General features: G+C 38.7%; 1 protein-coding gene across 1 annotated transcript; it reads right to left on the bottom strand.

Moving 5' to 3' along the window:
- Positions 1 to 48: 48 nt before the first annotated feature.
- On the bottom strand, positions 49 to 21355 carry LOC108442376 (WD repeat-containing protein on Y chromosome-like). Its single transcript, XM_037535850.1, has 25 exons — positions 20817 to 21355; positions 20593 to 20728; positions 20193 to 20311; positions 18350 to 18453; positions 17956 to 18145; positions 16275 to 16380; positions 15986 to 16070; positions 13885 to 14000; positions 13647 to 13720; positions 12929 to 13059; positions 11983 to 12050; positions 11716 to 11864; positions 11174 to 11311; positions 10180 to 10290; positions 9599 to 9826; positions 9398 to 9468; positions 8781 to 8988; positions 8321 to 8437; positions 7539 to 7676; positions 6662 to 6877; positions 5624 to 5779; positions 4308 to 4476; positions 4038 to 4170; positions 2405 to 2552; positions 49 to 473 (listed from the first exon to the last, which is right to left on the bottom strand). The coding sequence occupies exons 1-25, from the start codon at positions 20817 to 20819 to the stop codon at positions 306 to 308; spliced, it is 3282 nt and encodes a 1093-aa protein (XP_037391747.1). The 5' UTR covers positions 20820 to 21355; the 3' UTR covers positions 49 to 305.
- Positions 21356 to 22117: the final 762 nt, after the last annotated feature.

Raw genomic sequence — 22117 nt, 5'->3', positions numbered from 1 at the left:
GTAACAAGATGCACAAGCTGATACTTGACACACGAGCTGATGCTGTGACCACATGGCAGGGCGGTTTATTTATCCAAAGGGAAGATTGAGGACCACATGACATCTATGTTAGAATCTTTTATACATGCAAAACCTTTCCAGAGATTTTCCCAAGCTCCTTTCCTGTAAGCTTTCTTTGTTAGTTTAAAAGCTTTGTATCAGAAAACAAGAATGAGAGTTATTTTGGACTAATAATCATTAATTATTGTTTATATTTGTGAGAGCCATTAGCATAGGTGACCAGTAACAGATCTTTTGGACCCCAGTCATGCCATGTTTTGGGTGTTGGCACATTGTCTATGGGATTTCTTCTGCTTGGGGGCTGTCTTGGAGGTCTTCGGCATCCTCTGCTGGTGATCTTGTAGAACATCAGGCATGGGGCGCTGGATGATGGGAAGGAGATCGGTGCAGTGCATTGCATTATAGACCCTCAGCTTGAAAGAGACAAAACAGAGACAGTGAAACCCTTGAAGTTATTCCATCATTGATTTTAAAGCTTTTTGAAAAAAGAAAAGGAGAAGATAAATGAGTTTGGTGACTGCTACTGAACGGATGAAAGAACCATAGCAACAGCACTGGAAAACTTTCACAGTGTTTTGCATGTTTCCAGCACAGTCTAGGATTTGTCTCCTCGATTTGGACTCGTGGCACCAATATTCATAAGAAAATTATTATTAAAATGAATATTTTCCCAATAATTGCCATTAACACAAATCCAGCTCCATTCATGGTTTGATGTACTTTGTACTAAGACAGGTGTAGTGCATTACTGTAAAGACTTAATGAAACTGGGTGTTGCGGGTGCAGCTTATTTGCTGTAAAGTAGCTATCGGAAGTATTAAGAGGTTGCAGTGTGGCTTGCCTGCCCTCTGTTACTGAGACTGTTTTGTAGATCAGGTGCCCAGGATTGTAGGTGATGTCTCTCTTTCTGTTTATAAGCCCCTCCCAAAATACTGCAGGTCTTTAATGAGGGAATCCAAATAAAGAGTAGAAAGACGTTCATATTCATGTCATCTTTAAAGCTACATCATGTAAGTTTGATATTTGGAGAAATGTTTTAGTGGAAATGTGTAATTGCACACATGGTTTTTGTAATATGGGCTGTGCATTGAACCCCTTCCCCAAGTGGATGAAACTGATTGAGCGCATTTAGAGTTTTCAAAGATAACTGAAAAACAGGATGAACAACTTGGTGAATGACATATTTTCAGAGGATGGAAGTGAATGAGCCTGTGACGTTAATGTGTACAGAAGTATAATGTGGTCTGAAAGTCCCGCAAAATCCGACCAGACAACCGACTCTTAAATGGGTATTTCACGCTTTACAGGGTGACGTGCAGCAGCACACGGACATGTTTTTTCTCCACCTGACTTAGTAATGCTACTTTTCAATTTTAACAAAAGAATCAGTTTATGTTCATTTTCCCACCAGCAAAGCTCTTAAGTTCTACCTACTGGATAAAATCCAAATTGGCTAGGCTGCGGATCCAGAATGCAAACCGGGGCTGCAGCAATTAATCAAAAATTGGTTAGTCAATGACAAAAGTTGTTTTGCCCTCTAATGTTCATACAATACACTTGGTAATTTCAACTGAGAACACAACGCTACATGAACCTCTTGGGAGCAACATGGCTTCTTGTTTCATCGCAGCATAAAACGAGAAATCATTTGTCACTAAGACAGAACTTTGAATGATGATGAAGTTGTGATGAGCATAATGTTTCCATTAGTCGGAGCACTTTATTAAAAACACCTTGTTTCTACACTCAATTTACATTTTATTAGTTCTACTTGCCCCATTTCAGCACTGTCTAGTTCTACAATTACAGACTGTAGTCCATCTGTTTCTTTGCATACTTTGTAAGCCCCCCACAGTAACTCCCCACAGGACCCCCACAGTAACTCCACCAGCACTGCTGTGTCTGATCTAACATAGCCACTGAGGCTAAGAATGATCCACCACCCAAATAATACCTCTTCTGTGGTGGTTTGGAGGGGGGGGCCTAACAACTGAAGAGCAGGGTAAAAGGGGGCTAACAAAGTATGCAGAGAAACAGGAGGACAGTCTGTAATAGCAGAACTACAAAGTGCTCTTATGAGGTTAATGCAGCTGTTAAAATGGACACGACAAATAAATGTTGATTAATTATAATGTCTGTGTGTACATACACATATATACACACACACACACACACACACACACACACACACACACACACAGGCAGGCTTCATTGATCCTGAAGGACATTTAGCAGCCAGTAGCAGTCACACAACACAGGACAGTAATAATAAAAAGGGTGAAACAAAATAAAAGAAAAAAAATGTATATATACACGTATTAAGCGCATCATCAGACAGACTCACCTGCTTGCCCCTCCCCTGCCTGACTGTCCAGGTGTGGTCGATCTGCTCAGAGCTGATGCTGGGGTCTGTTTCTGAAAGGTCTTCCTTGGACATGGAAGATTGACTCCGTCTCTGAGATGCCAGGATTGGCAGGATGTGCTTGACAGACCTTCAAAAAAAAAAAAAAAAAAAAAAGACTAATGGTTGTGGTAACGGTAAACGGGGTAAAGTGAACAAGAGTGAATGAAGAGAGATCATTCAAGAGCCTCCCAACAAACATGATCTGTCAGTAACGATCAGATCTAATTTGCCTTTGTTAAAGTAGTGGTTTCCGTCCCTGGACATGGAGCATTCCTGTCTTGCATATTTTGCTTTTTTTCTGCTCCAACTCTTCCCGTTTAAGAATTGCCCACAAGTTCTCAGTTGGGTTCAGGTCAGGTGAGGAAGGGGGCCACGTCATAAGATTTTCATCTTTAATGCCTTTACTGGCGAGCCATGCAGAGGAGCACTTGGATGCATGTGATGGAGCATCGTCCTGCATAAAAATCGTCTTTTTGAAAGATGCAGATTCTTCCTGGACCACTGCTTAAAGAAAGTGTCTTCTAAAAACTGGCAGTCGGCTTGGGAGTTGATTTTGAGCCCATCTTCAACCTGAAAAGGTCCAACCAGCTCATCTTTAATAATACCAGTACCCCACCTCCACCTTGCTGGTGTCTGACTCGAAGTGGAGCTCTGTCCTGTTAGTGATCCAGCCACGGGCCCGTCCATCTGGTCCGTCAAGAGTCACTCTCATTTCATCAGTCCATAAAACCTTTGAAAAATCTGTCTTCAGATTCTTCTTGGACCAGTCTAGACACTTCAGCTTATGTCTTGTTCAGTGGTGGTCGGGTTTCAGCCTTCCTTACCTCGGCCACGTCTCTGAGCGCTGAACATCTCGTACTTCTTGAAACTCCAGCTAGGCTGCAGTTCTGGAATATGACAGAACTGGAAGATAATGGGTTCCTGGTGGCTTCACACTTGATTCTTCTCAAATCCTTGGCAGTTAATTTGCGTCTTTTTTTCTCAGCACGTTTCTTGCGACCCTGTTGACTATTTCCAACAAAACGTTTGTTGGTTCTGTGTTCACGCCCCAATATCTTCGCAATTTCAAGAGTTCTGCATCCCTCTGAGAGACTTTTGGTCATTTTTAACTTTTCAGGGTCAGTTCAATCTCTTTTTTGGCCCATTTTGCCTGAAGAAAAAAAGCTGCCTAATAATTATAAACACACCTTGATATCGGGTGTTGACCTCCTTAGGCCACACCCTCCCTCATTACACAGATACACATCACCTGCGAGGCTTAAATCCATTAAGCATTCAAGTTTATCCAGCTTGGAGTTAGAAAATATGCCTAAAATGATGATATGGTCAAAATACTCACTTGCCTAATAATTGTGCACACAGTGTAGATGTCGGGGGGAAAAAAAACAAACATTACCTGTCACTCGATTCTTACAACAATCTCAGAATGAGAAATGTTAGATAGATTGGCTAAACTAAAAACATTTTCAATGACCAAAATATTGTGTCTTCCTCCATATGGCCTTTTCCAGCATTAGGAACCACCGTTGTAGTTCAAAGTAAAAGTGGACTTGTCTGTATAATCCAATCTAACCTCCAGTGTGGACGCCGTCCCTTGTTAAGCACTTTGAGGGTCTGGAATGAACCTGCTCTCCTCAGGTCCATAGGTAGCTCATTGGGCCTGGCATCAAGATGACCCACTTGCCAACTATTCTGCCCAAAGGTACCTGTATAGCCCAAAGTAGTGCAATTAAAAAAAATATTCTTAACCATTTCTTTGCTCACACGATTCTAGGAAAAATTAATGTGAAAAAGTCAACACAAATTTAAACCTCCTCAGGCTTCTAGACCAAGGCATGTGTACCTATGTGGTGTCCAGCAATAGTCCACAGACGCACGTTGCGGTCCACACTTGCTGTAATAATGAGATGGTAGCGTTCCACATACTCCAGGTGCACTATTCCTTTAAGGTGACAACGCCACGAGCTCAGCAGTTCAGGAGGGGTGAGAGACACGCTCCACCCGTCTATCACCTGAAGGAGTACGTGTAGGATTTAACTCCAAAATACACTTTTCAGTCTATTTATTTCTTAATAAGGATTGATTATTCATATTTCTGCATTCAGTCTTGTGTTAAAAAAGATGATTTGGAAAAAAATCTAGTTTACATCATTTTCACTTACCCAAAGTGTAGCTGATCAGCCAAGCCATGCTTATAAGAACTTTGCTCGAGGTAATGTAGAGGTAATGTAGCTTACCAGCAATGGAAACGTCATTTAAATTCCATGACTAAATTACCCCACATGCCTGAAAATATGCTGCGTTCTTAACGAGATTTTTCAGAAGTTCTGCATAATTCAACTGTGGAGATGTAAACAAGGTTTTTTCATTGTTTTTTTTTGGTGAAGTGGTTAGTAATTGTAAAGAAACTTACCGACTCAGAATTCTTTAAGGTGAGGAAGGATGAGAACCAGGGATCATCATATTATTTATTTAATGTCCAAAATGGCCAGTGAGTTTTTATATGTGATGTTGATGAAGGTAAAATAGTGGTAAAATGGAGAAATAGAATATATATATTTTGGGACAAAACCTCATCTCAAAGCTATCATAAAACCTTGTCTCAGACATCAGGCAACATAGATGTGACTTTTTCATGCAATACATGTCTGAGATGCAGTTTCTAGAGGCATTAAATTCTGCAGACGTCTGGTTCCCATCACCACCACTGTGAACAATTCTGACTAGGTAACTTTTTCTCGAGTGAAACATCTCACATGAAACCATTCTGAATTACTTTGTTTATGGCTTAATGATCAAATCGTGGAAACTCAGAGAATTCCCCTTTACGCACTTTCAAATAAATTTGCTTATGTGGTTTCTGAAACGGTAGGACATCAAAAAAATAGACAAGCATACATTACACTGCAAAACAGTAGCAGTAGCAGCCACCTTGAAGCCAGAATTCTCTCTGTCCTTTAAGCCTTGTAGCTCAGGTGCAAATAAAACAGCCTTCATGAACCAAACCTGTCTGACCGGTCACTTGAAGTGTTCATAGGTCATTTTGATCTGTGCTACCCTGCCACACCACTGAAGCTAGTGTTAATGACTAACGTGACTTCTAGCATGTTTTTCCACTTTGACCATGCCTCGTGGCCATGTGAACGTAGGCTCCTGTACCTCTCTCACTTGCTGCACCTCCACTGCACGAGGACCCTGCACCCTGCAGTAGTGCGGAATCAGTTCCGACAGCCTGACAGATTCCTCCCCAGGGCTTTCATCTTCGCACAAACTCTGTCTGTGCATTTGGTAACAATACTTTTCTATGTCCCACAACTACAGAGAAAAGTGAAGACAGAAAACATTTTTTAAAGCATTAGTTTGGAGAAAAATTATGCACCTATCCACACTTTACACATGTAGCTTACATTCCCTGTGCATATAATAATAGTACAGTGATCTTGAAACCTACATTGTCATTTTCATACATGACAGTATGCAAATTACCGAACATTAGCTGACCAACTAACTCAAGGGGAAATGTATTTTAATTAGATTTTTTGCCAAACAAATAGCTTTAAGACTTACAGTCATATAGTAGAAGGCCATTATGACAATATTTGAAGGAGCTACCAAAGGGAAAAAAAAGATACTGACAACACTAAGGAGTGCGCAGAGATTATAATCAATTATAATAAATCTGAATATTCCAAACTAATCAGCTAACAAAAACCAACACCTCAGACTGTCAGTCTTCAAATGATCCCAAAACGATTGATTTCAAATGATTTCCGTGTTAAAATAAAATAAAAAAATAATAGTATTACTGCATCAGGAAAAACACGCTAATATGTGGTGCCCCCTCTAAAGCCTGAAATAGTCATTTAAAAGTCAGCAACATTGAGTTTGATATTGCAGAAGGTTTTAGGACACGTGACATGTCTTTCATGTATTAACGTCACCTGCAAAGAAGGTCCTGCTCAATGTTTAGGTCTCAGGATTATACTGGTGAAAATGATAATGACAATATTAGATAAATCACTCCCATCCTCTAAAACAACCAGTATTACAAAACAATGTCCTGCACGTTGCATAAACTAAACCATTCCACCATAGAGACCTCCAAATCCTTAAAACGTGCACAGTTTAGTTCTGAAATGTCCTAAAACCTGTACTGAGATTTACAAATGTACATCTGCAGCCCTCTCTTCTACTCACCATGACGTATCCGTGGCTGTCTCCAGTCAGCAGCATCTGATCACGAGAGTCAGTGGACATGGAGCTGATGAATGGGTCATCTCGCTGGGCTGGCCTGAACTTCCCTAGTAGGCCCCCACCTTGGCTAATGGACCAGGCATACACGTAGCCATCTGTTGCGCTGCTCAGCAGGATGGCTGTATCGGGACTCATTTCACGAGTGTTCAAAAACAAAACCTACCGAGAGAAAGAGAGACATGAGAAGAGGCCGACAACAACTAGACATCAGACGAAACTCAGACTTTATACTTTATACACTGTGCTCCTCAAAAGTCAGAGACCCCCCCCCCCCCCCTTCATTTATGTGAATTCCAGTGAACACAGCCATTAAATTTCCAGTGTCAGAAAAAAAACAGAAAACAATGTTTGATTTGCACATTTTCATCTTGTAAATAGGGGGTATCTAACTTTTGCACAGTGCCGTATGTGGATGAAGGCGGTTTTATGGAAAGGAGCAAATGATGGAGCCCCAAGAACGACCAAAATGTTTTGGTAACATTAACAGTTTCGTCTTTCTTGTTATGGAAAACAGATTTGACCCAAATAACAATTTGCTAGTTTTCAAAGTATTGTTAAAAGCACAAAGCCTCAGAGGTGATTTAATAGTGTGTACTAGCCAGGTATTCGTTAAAGTAGGACTAAGACATTCACATGTGACTGTTTTCTCAAAGTTGTCCTTAAAGTGAATGTTCGTACATGTAGCTTTGTTTGGTTTTTACAAATATGAATATTGTGTCCGAGTTACAAGATAATTCCATCTGGTCAAAACTTTAATAGTCTCACACAAGTAAATACATCTACAACATGACACCTAAAAATAACAGGTGTGGTCCAGTACCTTCACTACAGCTACGCTGTGTGTGTTGAGATCGACAGCACTGACTACGCTGCTTTCTTTGGGCTTTTGCCAGGCTTCCTTTATCCCATCCATCCCAGACCCATTTTTAAATGGAGCTTGGAAGCAACACCGACGAGCCTAAAGACACAAAATATGTAAACATACTATACAATTGTTAAAATGGAAATAAAAACAAACTGTGTTTAAACAAACAACAGCCAATTTATATATCGCTGTTGTTGGATCAAAACCTCGTATCTCCAAAATTGTATCTTTACAGCAGAAGGAAAAAACTCTATTTTTAATGTAAGTTTAACGTAAGTACATTTTTCCAAGTAATTTTAGGTCATTTCTTTTGGTTCCATGGGTATTTTCAAATTATGTCAAAAACTGAAATGGAGATACAAGGTTTTGACCCGACGGCAGCAATTTGCTCTTTAAAGAAAGATGATGTGGAAAAATACACACAAAAGTAAATTTACGTCATCTGCAAAATAGCTCAGACTATTGCATTGCTCTGAGGGTGCTGATGTTTCTGATGTTAGCATTGATTAGAACTGATAATAGTACTCAAGTATGCTCATGTTGTCAAAATAAAATAAAATCCGCTTTGTTGTTGTTTTTTTTTTTTTTTTTTATGTACAAATCCAAAATTCCGTATTCCACTACTGTGTGAACAGTTCATCCAGTCACATCTGGTATTTGTTAATGCACTGAACTGGCTTCTAAACAACCTATATTCATTATGTCACAGTGAGTGAAAAGACTCATGGTTTTCCTACTTGTAAGTAGTTGGATGGAGGAGGGCTTAAAATATTGCGTCGACTGGACTTCGTGTGACCGACATTCAGAACAGCTTTCTGAGTGGTGTCTGTATCCCTTCTGCCACTATCCATCACCTGCTTCCCAATCACATTCACATAAGTCAAAAATATAAAATGAAATGTATTGTATTGAAAATATATCACAATATACTATATTTAAGCATATTTTAATATTACATTCTGAGTTGAAAAAAATCTACAGACATGGTTCACATTGCAGTAACAGGTCATCAGATTCAGAATCTTTATTTGCAAATACCATATATATATATATATATATATATATATATATATATATATATATGTGTGTGTGTGTGTGTGTGTGTGTGTGTGTGTGTGTGTGTGTGTGTGTGTGTATACATATATACACACACACTATATACATACAATGAATATACGCTTGTATTCTCACACCCACCCTAGCTGGCACTAGAAGAAGTGGACTCTTGCTTGCATTTACACGGCAGACGGCTTGACCCGAGTTAACATTCCAGATGATGACGTCACTATTAAAGGAGGACGTAACCAGCAGCTCGTTCCCATGAACATGCATGGAGGAAATATCTCCTGTGTGGTACTGGTTCCATATACTATAGTCAATCTCTGTCCTGTTGTCTTTAAAATCACTATGTTGCACAGTGATCAAGGCAGAGAAAGCGATTGACAGGAAGAAAAAAGAGAGAGAGAGAGAGAGAGAGAGAGAGAGAGAGAGAGAGAGAGAGAAAGAGAGAGAGAAAGAGACAGAGAAAGAGAGAGAGATAGAGAGAGAGAGAGAGAGAGAGAGAGAGAGAGAGAGAGAAGGATATCAATCAACTAAAGACAAAGTGACCAACAGTACTAGTGTACAAGAGTGGAAACACATGAAATAAAATCAATAAGAAGAGTAATCAAGTTTAGTAGTGTGTGAAATGACAGATAACTCAATTGAAATTGGTACTTTAAGGCTGGAGTAGAACTTACAATTGAGTTTATTTAAAATAAATAGAGAGAAATCTTTCACTCTTTGAGTGATATTTACTTCAGTGAAAGACTCACAGATATGAGATGACTCGCTTGCTCCTACCAGACACATAGATCCTATTATTAATGTACAGCATCCCTGTAATCTAACAACCAAGAAACAGTTCAGTTAGAATGATAGAATAGGAAAGCTGGGCTCAGTGTTTCCTAATTGCTGATCTGAGAGCAGTTCTGATTAGTACTAAAACTGGAGCTAGAACTGGAGCCGTTTCCCACCTCACTGTTGTCCATCAGAGGGAGCTGTCTGAGCAACGCTCCATTGTTAAAGTTCCAGAGACGCAGCATGCCGTCTGTAGAGGCCGTGATAAGGCGCCGTTTTAGGCCATCAAAAGCCATGGCAGTCACCTCCACTGGCTGCTTGGGGTTGACCTGGAACTGCATGACAATCTCTCCACTCAGGATATCCCACACATTCACCTCACCAGCATGACATCCACTCACCACCTGCAGGCAGAGCATTAGGTGAGGGAAGCCCAGTGAGAGACATCCAGGGATGGATGGATGGATGGATGGATGGATGGGTGCAGACAGGGATGGATAGACAGCTGTAGAAAGAAGATGGATAGAGGAATGATGACAGGATGAACACAAGAGAAATATAGGAAAATAGATGAATGGACAGAGAAGTGCATAGAGGGATGCATGGAGAGGTGCAGATATGGGTGGATAGACAGACGCAGGGAGAGGATGGATGGATGGATGGATGGATGGATGGATGGATGGTATATAACTGAATATAGATGGATGGATTTAGTTTTTGTCTAGCCGCTGCTGATCTTGCTCAACTGATGTCTGACCTGTCTGAAGTTAGCGTTGTACAGAGCTGCACAGAGAGGCTGCTCATGAGAGGTCACCGTTTCAGCCATGGTTTCGTCTTTGCCACCCACAACCCCTTGAAGAACTCCGATCTGCACATATTTACCACACAAATACAAAAAACACAAACAACAGGATGCTGCTTTGTGAGAGAGTTTGTATATATACTGTAATGCGAAGACTGAGTACACCCCATGAAACGTCTCTTTTTTGACATATGTCATTTACATTTACGGCATTTGGCTGACACTCTTATCCAGAGCGACTTACAATTTGATCATTTTTACACAGGTAGGCGAAGGCAGTGTTAGGAGTCTTGCCCAAGGACTCTTATTGGTATAGTGTGGGGTGTTTGTCCAGGTGGGGATTGAACCCCAGTCTACAGTGTAGAAGGCAGAGGTGTTAACCACTACACCATCCCAATATGTGGGCATATCAGTATTTCATCTCCAGACAAACAGTAAGTATAGATAAACGTTATGTAATCAAATGTATATCTCTGAAAACAGTAAGTACACCCCTGGCTTCAGTAGCTAGTACTGCCCTCTTTAGCAGAAATAACTATGTAGGTGTTTCCTATAGCTGTCTACAAGTTTCTGACAACGACAGGGAGACATTTTTGCCCATTCCTCCATGCAGAATTCTTTCAACTGTGTTCGGGTTTGAGGGATTTCAATTCCATCTCAGCATTTTAATGGGATTCAGATCTGGGCTTTGATTAGGCCAGGGGTCGGCAACCCAAATGTTAAGAGCCATTTTGTCCTTTAAATAAAAATGTAAATTATGTAAACAACATAAAAAAATTTCCATTTTACCGTCTTGGTTGTAAATATGTCTCAATATGTACTGATGAGAAAATGAAATTGCATTATTGTTTATTTAAATTATATAAAGGATGACAAAAATGTACATGTATACTATTTATGGGTGTAATTACTTCTTCACAAAACTGTATGTAGCTGTAATAGAACTTACGTTGTATGTAGCCAGAACAACAGTGTTGGTGTTGTGGTTGTAGTAGGTGCAAGAGATGGGGAATCGACCTAATCTGATGTTCCTGGGATGGATGTTCTGCATACACATGCAGTGTTGCAAGTCCCACACACACACATTCTAAAGTGGACACACATACACAAGCACAGGCACCCACAGCTGTTTCATAAACAGAGCATGAACTTGTCACTATTAATTCTATTAGTAATCAAGTCCCAATTATTTGGAAAATTAATTGAGTAATCAGAGTTTTTAGAAAGGTTCCACAATAAAAACAAACTACAGACAGCAATGATAAATCATGTATACCTCTGTAACAAAACGTGTCAGTGGAAAATGATAAACTAGGAGGCCTTGAAAAGAATCAAAATGTATAAACACTTCTTGAAGAATCGCTGCTGATCTATTTACTTAGTGCTTTTTAATTGACTGATGCTACAAAAACAGGGAAAATGTGTGGTTTTGAAAGAAGAAACCTAAAAAAGCATCATAAAAAAAAAAATCTACAGAATAGTTTGACTCACCATGTCTTTGGAAACACTGATGACTTTGTTTTGTTTGCCATTCACAATTAAGTGCGTGATGGCGGCAGAACAGCCTTTCAATTGAGATGTGGCGCGATAAGTCACGTATGGATTCCACACACGGATTACTCCATCAAAACTCCCCGTCACTGCGGCAGCACACAAACACTAATGAGCAGCATAAAGGCAGCACTCAGGAAACTCAATGCATTTGAGAAACCTCTATAAACCTATTATCAAGCATGATCGGGTATGTAGTATACAAACCCAGGATATTGGACTCAGGTGAGTAATCGAAGCACATGATGCCCATCTGCAGATGGAAGCGGGCAACGCTGTAAACATGTAAACATAAGCTTAAATTGGCGCTTAAAGGGGAATTCCACTAATTCTTCAAAAACTCTACACAAACAAATGGTTAAGATCAAAGTCATAGAGTAGTTTGTTATGAAATGTTCTGTTCTAGATAAACGTACTGAGTCTGTTAAATGCCTCCCTCACTGAAAGTTGTTTATTAAGAAATTAATTAAGTTATTTAATTAAGAAATTAATTAAAACATATTTTTAAAGATCCATTCACGGTGAAGAGACACACGCAGGATGCTTTGTGCCAAAAACCTATTTTTCTTCATATTTACCACTATCAACATTACATATAAAACTCAGAAGACATGTTAAGGTTCACTGGGGGTTCTGAATAGTAAATAAAATACTTTTATTTGTATTGTAGACATTGTAGGCAATCCAATCCCTATCAGGGTAAGCTTCTCTACAAAGAAGCAATTTAATGTCAAGCCAGTCTGAATGACTTTGTTTGCATCTCAACCACTTAATTTATTCAGAACATTTGAAAAACAGTGTGCAGTGACCTACACTGGCTATTGGACATTTTGGGGATGTATACCAGGTTTTGCTTGCATAACGCATTTATTTACCAAAGGACATTTTTCAAAACTCAGCTTTAAGTTTGGCAAATATTACGCGCTATGAAGAGGATGCTTTGGATAATTATTATTTTGACATTTTTCTTGTTCAAACTATTGACAAAAGGACCTAAAAATCTTCTGGCCCAAAATCAATGTCAAAACTGATAAAAAGGCATCAGGAATATCATTATTATTAAAGCAATTCTAACACAAATGAAGGATGAAGTGTGGTCCAAAACATTCCTGACTACAACACTGAAGCTATGGTCGAAAAACATGCATCTTACTCAATTTTGCATATTTTGGAATGGGGCACGGTAGTGAGGGCCATGGAAGTGCGGTCTTCAGTACAGCAGGTGGCGACAGAGTTCAGATGGGGAATATAGCGGATCTGACGGATCCAGACCCTATGGAGAGGCTATTGAAGATGAGAAAATAGGATGGTGTAATGGAGTGATTGATGAAAAATTATTAAAAGATGATCAGCAATGCAACTTTTGTATCACAAGGCAGCCTTATAGAATATATAACTGTAAAAAAAAACAATATGTAAAAACAGTAAACAACACACACACACACACACACACACACACACACTTTCTAAACTGCTTATTCTTCTGGGACAATAAACAAAATGAAGAACAAGGAAATTAAAATACATGCTAAATTGCTACACAGAAATAAAAATGTAGAAATTAAGGGTAATAATAATAATAATACTATAAAATATAATAATAATAATAATAATAATAATAATAATAATAATAATAATAATAAAATTAGTCAGGGGACAGTGAACAAGGTGTAATAAAGCCAAAATGTAACTTATATATATTTGTATATGCACACACACACAAATCAGGGCTCTGCATATTCTGTTGCTGTAAACATATTAATTAATTATAAATAGTTTCACTATATTTTTTGCTGATAACCCTTCATCTTCTGAAATGTATCAGGACGATTATTCAGGGAGGTATGAACTGCTCAGAATTCTTTACTTACAACTTTAAAGCAGAGAAAGGGAATGTAGCTGTTCTTCAGTAGTTTGCTCACAGCTATGCGGGGCACGTTTCCAGCTCGAAAGAAAACAGGTTAAAAAAATAAAACATTAATAATTAAAACATCCCGTCGTTCACGCTGCTTACAGTTGAACAGTTCAGCACAGTCAGAGATGTGTGATTATTTTACAGTAGAAAAAGCTTAGAAATGCTGAACGGGAGTGATAAAGACCTCTGCATACCAGCTCTGAATGCTACTCTGTTGAACAGACCATTCTGCACCACATTCGCTGAAGTGAATATGAAAACTGTGCCATTGAAATCTCCAAACGAGTAAATTCCTCTCTTCCCATCGGTCCTGAACAGCAACAACAGACTCCATTGTATTACAGTAAAATCGTTAAATAACTGTAACAAAACTAAGCACAAAAAGAAGCCTTTTAAAATACAGAGCAAATAACCATCTAATCGCTTTGGTAAGACAATATACCACATTTAAAGATGCTACCTGGTATCAGTATTAGCTTGATATCAACAGAAAATGCAGGATTGGATATCAACGTTAGCCTGAAATGACACTCAAATTGTGCAATGGCATGTTGACGTATGTGTTTCCTGTGATGCAGTATTGTGTGTGAGCAGTTTCAGCTTGATAGCCTGTTTTTTGATGCTCTTCTGAAGTTCTTCAGTTAAAAATAACTGGGATATCCAGATTTTCATGCTAGATGGATATCGAATTGTCAATGATGAAAGATCCCCCTGTGCACGCAGTATTAGGAGAAAAAAAACTGGAGAAGATATGTGGACCAAATTCAAAATCCATGGAAGAAGTCAGAATTAAACATTTGAAGTACGGTTAAGGAGATATACAAATTAAATGAAAAATTGAGAATAGTTAGATAGAGATTTTAAGCCTAATGGGATGGATGATAGACTTAAAACCTGGACAGCTAAAGGAGCAACAACATTTTATTCATTAACAGAAAAGGGTCAACTGCAAGATTTCCGGACTTTGAGAGAAAAGTACGGACAGGAAAAACTAAATTTGTTTAAAATATCTTCAGATATGCCTTTACCACAAAATTAAACAGAAAACTTTGGACATGAATACTACAAGTAATTGCTGAAACATACTTAACAGAACCAAGTAAAGGCATGATTTCTAAATTGTGCAAGGGTTTTATAATAGAAAAATCTCTTTTTTTTTAAAAAAATGGGAAAAAGAGGGTAATCTTGTTATTTCAGATGATGAGTGGTCCAAAGTTTACGATCTTCAGTGGAAATACATCAATTCATATGCATGGCAGGAGTTTGGATGGAAGTGCCTGATTTGTTTCTTTATTACTCCACAAACTTTACTGGGAATGTAGCAGAATGTTGGAAGCTATGCGGGAATCAAACAGCCAATCATTGGCATATATTCTGGAATTGTCCAGTAATACAAAGTTACTGGTTGGAGGTTCATAAAGCATTGATGGAAATATTCTGCGCAGAAATACCCTTTCAATTTTGTACCTGAGGAATTGGAAGTGGGAAGGGCCAGATAAATATTTGTTTGGGGTTTTTGATATCTGCTTTAAAAAATGCGCTGGTGTACTCCCGACCCTCCTATAATAGACAGCTGGATAGATCTAGTGAAATATATATTATATTATATTATATTATATTATATTATATTATATTATATTATATTATATTATATTATATTATATTATATTATATTATATATCGATCTCACTTCACTTACAAATGAATAAATTTGTTAAGTCTTGGTCGAAGTGGGTTACTTATATAAAACATTTACGACCACATTTCATGGAAGTATCCAATGAGTAAGAACTATTGTTTGTGATGCTATATTGCTGTACCAAATTGATAAACATATTTTGAAAGTTGTTATATAATTTCATGTTTAGGTATCTACTTCTGACATTTGTTTATATATCTATGTACTTCCCCACTAGCGATACTGTTTATATATTGCTCCTTGACTGAATGTCATACAGCTGACTGTTGTGTTTTATTTATTTATTTATTCCTCCCTTCATTGTAGTTGGCTGATATTTTTTTTATTAAAACAAAGGTATTAAGAGACAAAATTGACCCGGAAGGTGGTTAAAAGTGGAGGTGTGATTGTTGCTCAAAATAAAGAATTCCAAAAAAAGCTGGGATCTTGGATGGTATCGGAAAAGAAAGTAGTACTGCAGCATTCGTATTAACATGACATTTTTCTAGCTGTTTTGACAGTTGGTACATTAGCCTCTGAATGTGCAATGGGATTGTTCTGTTTAAGCATGGCGTGTTTTAATATTGTGGGCATCTAAGAGATGACTGAGCACTTACCAATAGTCCATCACCAGCACGTTGGCCTCCAGCCCAGACAGAGAGTAAATCACATCACATTTACTGACGCTAACATCATAGAACTCTAGAAACACACACAGGGCAAACATAAGAAGAGAGACTGGACAATCAACCTATATTTCACGTACCTTTTGGGCACCACTAGTCTATAATAATTATAATAGAACAGAATTGCAGTGTTTAGCAAAGTCTCATATAATAATACAAACAAATCTAATTGGCCGTTTTGACTCAAGGCCAATTATTCTAACTTTTCAGACATACTCACCGATATCACGACCAGAAAAGGAGATGCAGAGCTGGCTGATGTTACTCAAGCAGAGCATGTTTGTCACCAAGATGGGCTGGCCAGCAGTGTGTGCCATCTTACTGATCTATTGAATAGTATTCAGTGAGCACAGTCAGTTACACACACACACACACACACACACACCAATAAATGAGTGCAAAGTATGGACACATGGGTGAACAGATGGATGAATATAAAAAAGCATGTATGGAGATTTAAAGCGTGAAGGAGATTCAGAAAAATATCTCCGGTGCATTTGAATTGATCAGATAACATATCAAAGTAAAACTGAAATGTTAATGCAGCTTGACTAATACACTTAATAGAAGGGAATAAGCAGGTAAATATAATGTAGAATAAAAACAATAGTTTTCTATTAGTACTGTGGCAAAACAACTATCTTTGAGTCATCAGTCCATAGCATAGGTTCTGGTCCTTGGCAAGATATTCACTGCAGTCTTGCTCTTTTGTTCTTTTTTAGACAGCAAATCCTCCCATGTAGGTCAAAATTTGTTCTAATGGTAGACACATGCACTTTAACATGCACAGTGGCAAGAGCTACTTGCAGATCCTGTGATGAAAATGTAAGGTTAATGTGACCTTCTCTAAACTTTTGAATGCGCTTGTCCAGCTGTTCAGTGTTTCAGTGCTTTTTGCACAACTTGCTGTTCTCTAACAAGGAGCTTAACGGCGAGGTGGTGGTGTTACAGTGTGGGCAGGTGTGCCTAGTCAACACAGACCTGCCCTGCACTCTGTGAATGGTACAGTGACAAGCCCATACTGCTTTATTATTAAATCCAGTCATTGTGCCTCTGCATGAACAACACAGGCCTAGTTTCATCTTCATGGACGATGATGCTCCAGCTCATTGAGGCGGCATCAGTAGGGAACGGCTGCTGGAGACTGGGGAACTTCAAATAGAGCGGCCTGCACTTTCTCCAGACCTGAATCCCCTATAAAACCTATGGGATCAGCTGAGCCGTCGTGTAAAGGCTCGTAACTCTGTGCCCCAGAACCTTAAAGACCTGAGAGCTGCCCTTCAAGAACAGTGGGATGCCGTGCCTCAGCAGACGAGTCGACTTGTGAACAGCATGAGACGTCGTTGTCAAGCTGTTATTGAGACATTGACATTTTTTGTTGGCTTTTATTTCAATAAATTGTTTGAGGTGAGGAAATCACCACTGCATGCTTCTACTTAAATGCCCTACTTTCATGATGTAACATCACTGTAGCGTGAACTTTTTACGTTTCCCATAAATTTCACCCAAAATCCAAATATCCCTAACTGTTTGTGAGTAGTGTATATACATACATATAGGGTGTATTTACTTTTTCCACATAAGGAAACGATGTTTACTTCACATTTTACATGTCATTTGTTAAATCATATCACCTTTAAGTATCAATGTTGTTCAAATGAAAATGTTGCGCATTGCAAAGGTTTGCGTGGCCAGCCGCTTTGCTCACTGAGGCAAACCCACAGATACCGCATGTGTCCCATTTGAATAATCCACTCTGCACCGTCACCTCATCCCCTTTTGCCATAAGTGGCCACTTGTCTGACACAAGCGTGACGCACGTTTGAGCAGCAAGAAGAAGTTTGTGAGGGAAAGTAAAAAAAAAAAAAAATGATCATGTGCAGACCAGTAAGCACACTCACATTGACAGATCGCTGCAGTTTAAAGCTCTCACTCCAAAAGTTCAGAGTTCCATTTTGACTGATGGACAGATATCGGCCACCATTGAGCGAGCCCCCCGGCGTCCCCTGCTCTCCAAGATCCATCTTCTCCTTACCAGCAGGGTGTTGTAAAGAATAGAACTGTAGTTGCACAATGACGTCATGGTGGTCTCTGCACAGATAAACGGTGATACTGCCATTTGCGCCGTTTTATTTCACCCTTGGGGCCGTTACTAGATTTGCACAAGGAGAACAATTAAACAAAAGGCTGTCCCAACAGTGCAGGTATGGATTTGTGTGAGGGTGACAATGTGTTATGAAATATTTTGTAACACTTCCGTCTTGCAGAAGCATTTGAAGGAGACACTGTACTTACGCAGGAACAATCATCAGAGGTTTGGGGAAGTACAGTGGCTGGTTCTTCCGCTGCAGAATGTCTTTCTGTTTGTACTCCAGAAACATGTAGTCCAGATAATCTTCCTGGGAAATCAATCAAACACCCACAATTGTGGCTCATTGAAGTTAAAAGTCAATTTTCATTAGAAAGCTCATTTTTTTAACTGATTTGATTCGGATTCAAACAAAGCAAGTGAGGCACAAATTACTTGTGCAAGTGCACAGTACCACAATAACAACAACTTACTGCGCAAAGACATCTATAAAATACACACCTAAAACACCAACACATTCCAATGCCTGCATGTAAAGTTGAGAAAGCACTGCAGTGCTCCCTGGGATGTTTCTGAGCTACAGTCATATGCATTTTCTAAGTGAAAATAAGTGAACACATCCACACAGAGAGAGCGCTTCAAATGGCATAATTCCTGCACATTTTAGTCAACAATCTGCAACAAACTGGAAAATACAAAACATAAAACGTGCTATAACGTTCCCACAGACCACATTTTGTGTTTGTCCCCAATTTGTTAAATTCAGAAAAACAAAATTAACATTAAAAAGAAGAAAAAAAAAACATTAACTGTTACAAAAATAAATAGCAGTGTGTTCTCTATAGACACACACACACACACACACACCCTCTTATCTTAGAAAATTTACATTTACATTTACAGCATTTAGCAGACGCTCTGATCCAGAGCGACTTACAAGAAGTGCTTTGTCAATCTAGAGAAAGTATCTTTGCTAGTTACCAATAGCTTAGAGAGAAAGACGGTCCTGAGCTCAGATACTGCTAGAAACAAATATGTCACTGCAGACACCAAGAGAAAATGAACCAGAGTTGAGCGCAGAACTCTGAGCCATTCAATGCAATACAATAACAATAAGATGCAATACAATAAACTACAGTACAATAAACTACAATACAGAGTGCAATACAATAACAATAAGATACAATACAATAAACTACACTACAATACAGAGTGCAGTACAATAACAATAAGATACAATACAATAAACTACACTACAATACAGAGTGCAGTACAATAACAATAAGATACAATACAATAAACTACACTACAATACAGAGTGCAGTACAATAAAATAAGTGCAGCAGAAAATCAACAAAACGTAATTTGACTGGGGCGCCAAACTTTGGCATAAAACTTTAAATGTCGTGCATTTGTGATTATCAAACACATGTATATCATGCACAATTCTTAAAGTAGACATATGACACATGTAAACACACCATGCTTTATGTAGTCCATGCATTTACTTTTCAGAAATGCAGGTGTGATTGATGATTAAGCTTTCATTTATAAGCAGTCATTTTTTTTCCAAAGAATTCAGGTGGCCAAAGGAGTTACAGTTCATACTGAGCCAAAAAATAATAAACTGCCCTGATCAGCGTTTTCAACAACTAATCGACTGCTAACAGTCCACATACCTGTTTCTACAGATCTGTTTATATTATGGTTTCTATAGGAGCCCACTGGCAAATATAGTTGCTCTTTCCGCTTTCATAAAAATCTTGTTATACAGCTTATAGGCTCATAAATGAAAGAATACTAATGCATGAAGGAGTTTTATTCATTTAGGGAAAGAATGATTCGCCTGTTCAAATGGCAGGATCACTGGTAGCACAATGTTTGTAACACAAAAAAATCACAGCAAAAATATTGGGCACAAGTGAGAAACATGAATATCTGAGCCTTAGTTTCCACTTTTAAAGATTGCAGGAGGAAAAACTTCCTTCCTTCACATCCCTGGATGTTCCAGTGCTCTGATGAGACTAGCCCATTTAGACATTAAGTTACCCATTCCAGAATGCCATCACAGTTGGAGTCCACCTTCATGAAGATAATGTCAATATCTTCATCCTCCACATGCTTCATGATGATCTTCATGGCTTCTCTAAAATCTGTCATGTTTAGACCTTAAATAAAATTAGAAAAGAATAAAAATAAGATTAACACACCAGCAGATAAATCCAAATTTCTTGGATATGAACTACGAGTTTAAAAGATGAACCAAAGGCAAGGAAATTTTGAAAATTGCACACATAGAGGGACACAGGTAACACTACTCTGACTCTATTACAAGGTATCTTAGATCTTCAGATACTACCTGATACTAGTTTTAGTTTCTAATACAAGATTTAATGTATGAGGTCAATATTTGATTGACCTATGTAGCAGATATCTCAACTTTCCCCACCTTTGCCTCCCGTCTTATTTGCCTCTTTGAACATTCGTTCAATGAGGCGAAGGTGCTGCTCATTGATCTGGTCCTCTAAATGACCTGGTGCTGGTATGTCCTTAGCTCCATACGCACTTCTCCCCTGTGCCACTGCCTACAGCACAGCAGATCAGAAAGAAATGCTAAATATGAAAGAAAAACTTCCCAAAACTTCTGTGCAGCAAGGAGAGCGGTGGGCTTACCATGGCTGCGGTTTTCTTTGGCTTCCACCCTTCAGAGGCGACACTAGCGAGGCAGGAATCCAAAGACAAAAAGAAAGTGTTCTTTGCACAAACCAACCAGCCCCACACCCAGCTGAATTTCTCCAGGACAGCTTATGAAGGCCACATACGGTCACAGTGACCAATCCCCGGAGTTACTTCATAGAATTCTAGAATAATATCAGCCATCACAACTGATGTGCTGATGAAATCACAAATGAAGGATTTTGTATGAATAGAAGCGGCAAATGTTCAAAATAAATAAAACTCAGCTCATGAAGATCTCAGTTGGTTTAGCTAATGTTTTCTATAGAGATGGTCAAACTTTTATTTATTTTTTACTTTTTAAGATAAAATAAGTGAAACGTAATCATTAAATAACAAAGAAATCAATCAGCAATAAATGATTCTTGGGGCAGTTTCAAAATAAGAAATACTTGATACATAAACTAGATTTAAGATGTTTTCACTTGCATCATTTTCAGGTTTCCACACGATATAGATGACCCTCAGACACCAGTGGCCTCACTCACAAACACATGCGTACAGATTTGATCTTACAATAAATCAACTCACATTCAAGCAGTCACTCAATGTTTACCTTTACAACAAATACACACTGTGATTCAAGTACATGCAAATGAGCAGATAAAACATGGACTAAAAAGATCCAGGCTCTTTAATAAGGAACCGCCCCTCATGGTTTATTCGCATCACATTATGTATGAACGTGATCTTTCATTTGGTTTGTTCTGTACACCGTTTGCTTGTGGCTTCACCAAGTAAGAGACCTACTGTACTGCTCATTAAACTGGTGGTTTCAGAGTTAAACAGCCCTTCGGTACCACAATTGCATTTATTTGTGCTAATTTTAGTTGAGAGATTTACAGTAATGGTTCATACTTTGGTGAGGTTTTGAGGCTTAGCTTGGAACTTCTGGGACGTATCTGGCATCGCGTAGCTGTAATGGTAGCAGAAACTACTCTCCAAAGCAACTGGATGAAGAGAACACATACAGAAGTTCATGTCCTCTAAATAAACAGCATAAATTGTGTGAAAGGAAAAAAAAACAAAAACAGACGTGGCTTCCTGTCACGGCCATCTGTGCTATCTAGAGGTAGTGGTTTTGAAGGTGTGCATGAAAATCATAAAGCCCTCTTTATTTAGCTACCACTTGAACAAGCAGACATTGTGGACTAAAAAGACAGACGAGGTCCTTATTCTTCTTCTTCTTCTTCTTCTTCTTCTTCAGGCCAAAGAAAAGGGAAATGACCTGACGCAAG

This window comes from Pygocentrus nattereri, chromosome 28 (assembly GCF_015220715.1).
Source record: "Pygocentrus nattereri isolate fPygNat1 chromosome 28, fPygNat1.pri, whole genome shotgun sequence".
Classification (NCBI taxonomy): domain Eukaryota; kingdom Metazoa; phylum Chordata; class Actinopteri; order Characiformes; family Serrasalmidae; genus Pygocentrus; species Pygocentrus nattereri.
This window is presented reverse-complemented; position numbering and strand designations above follow the sequence as displayed.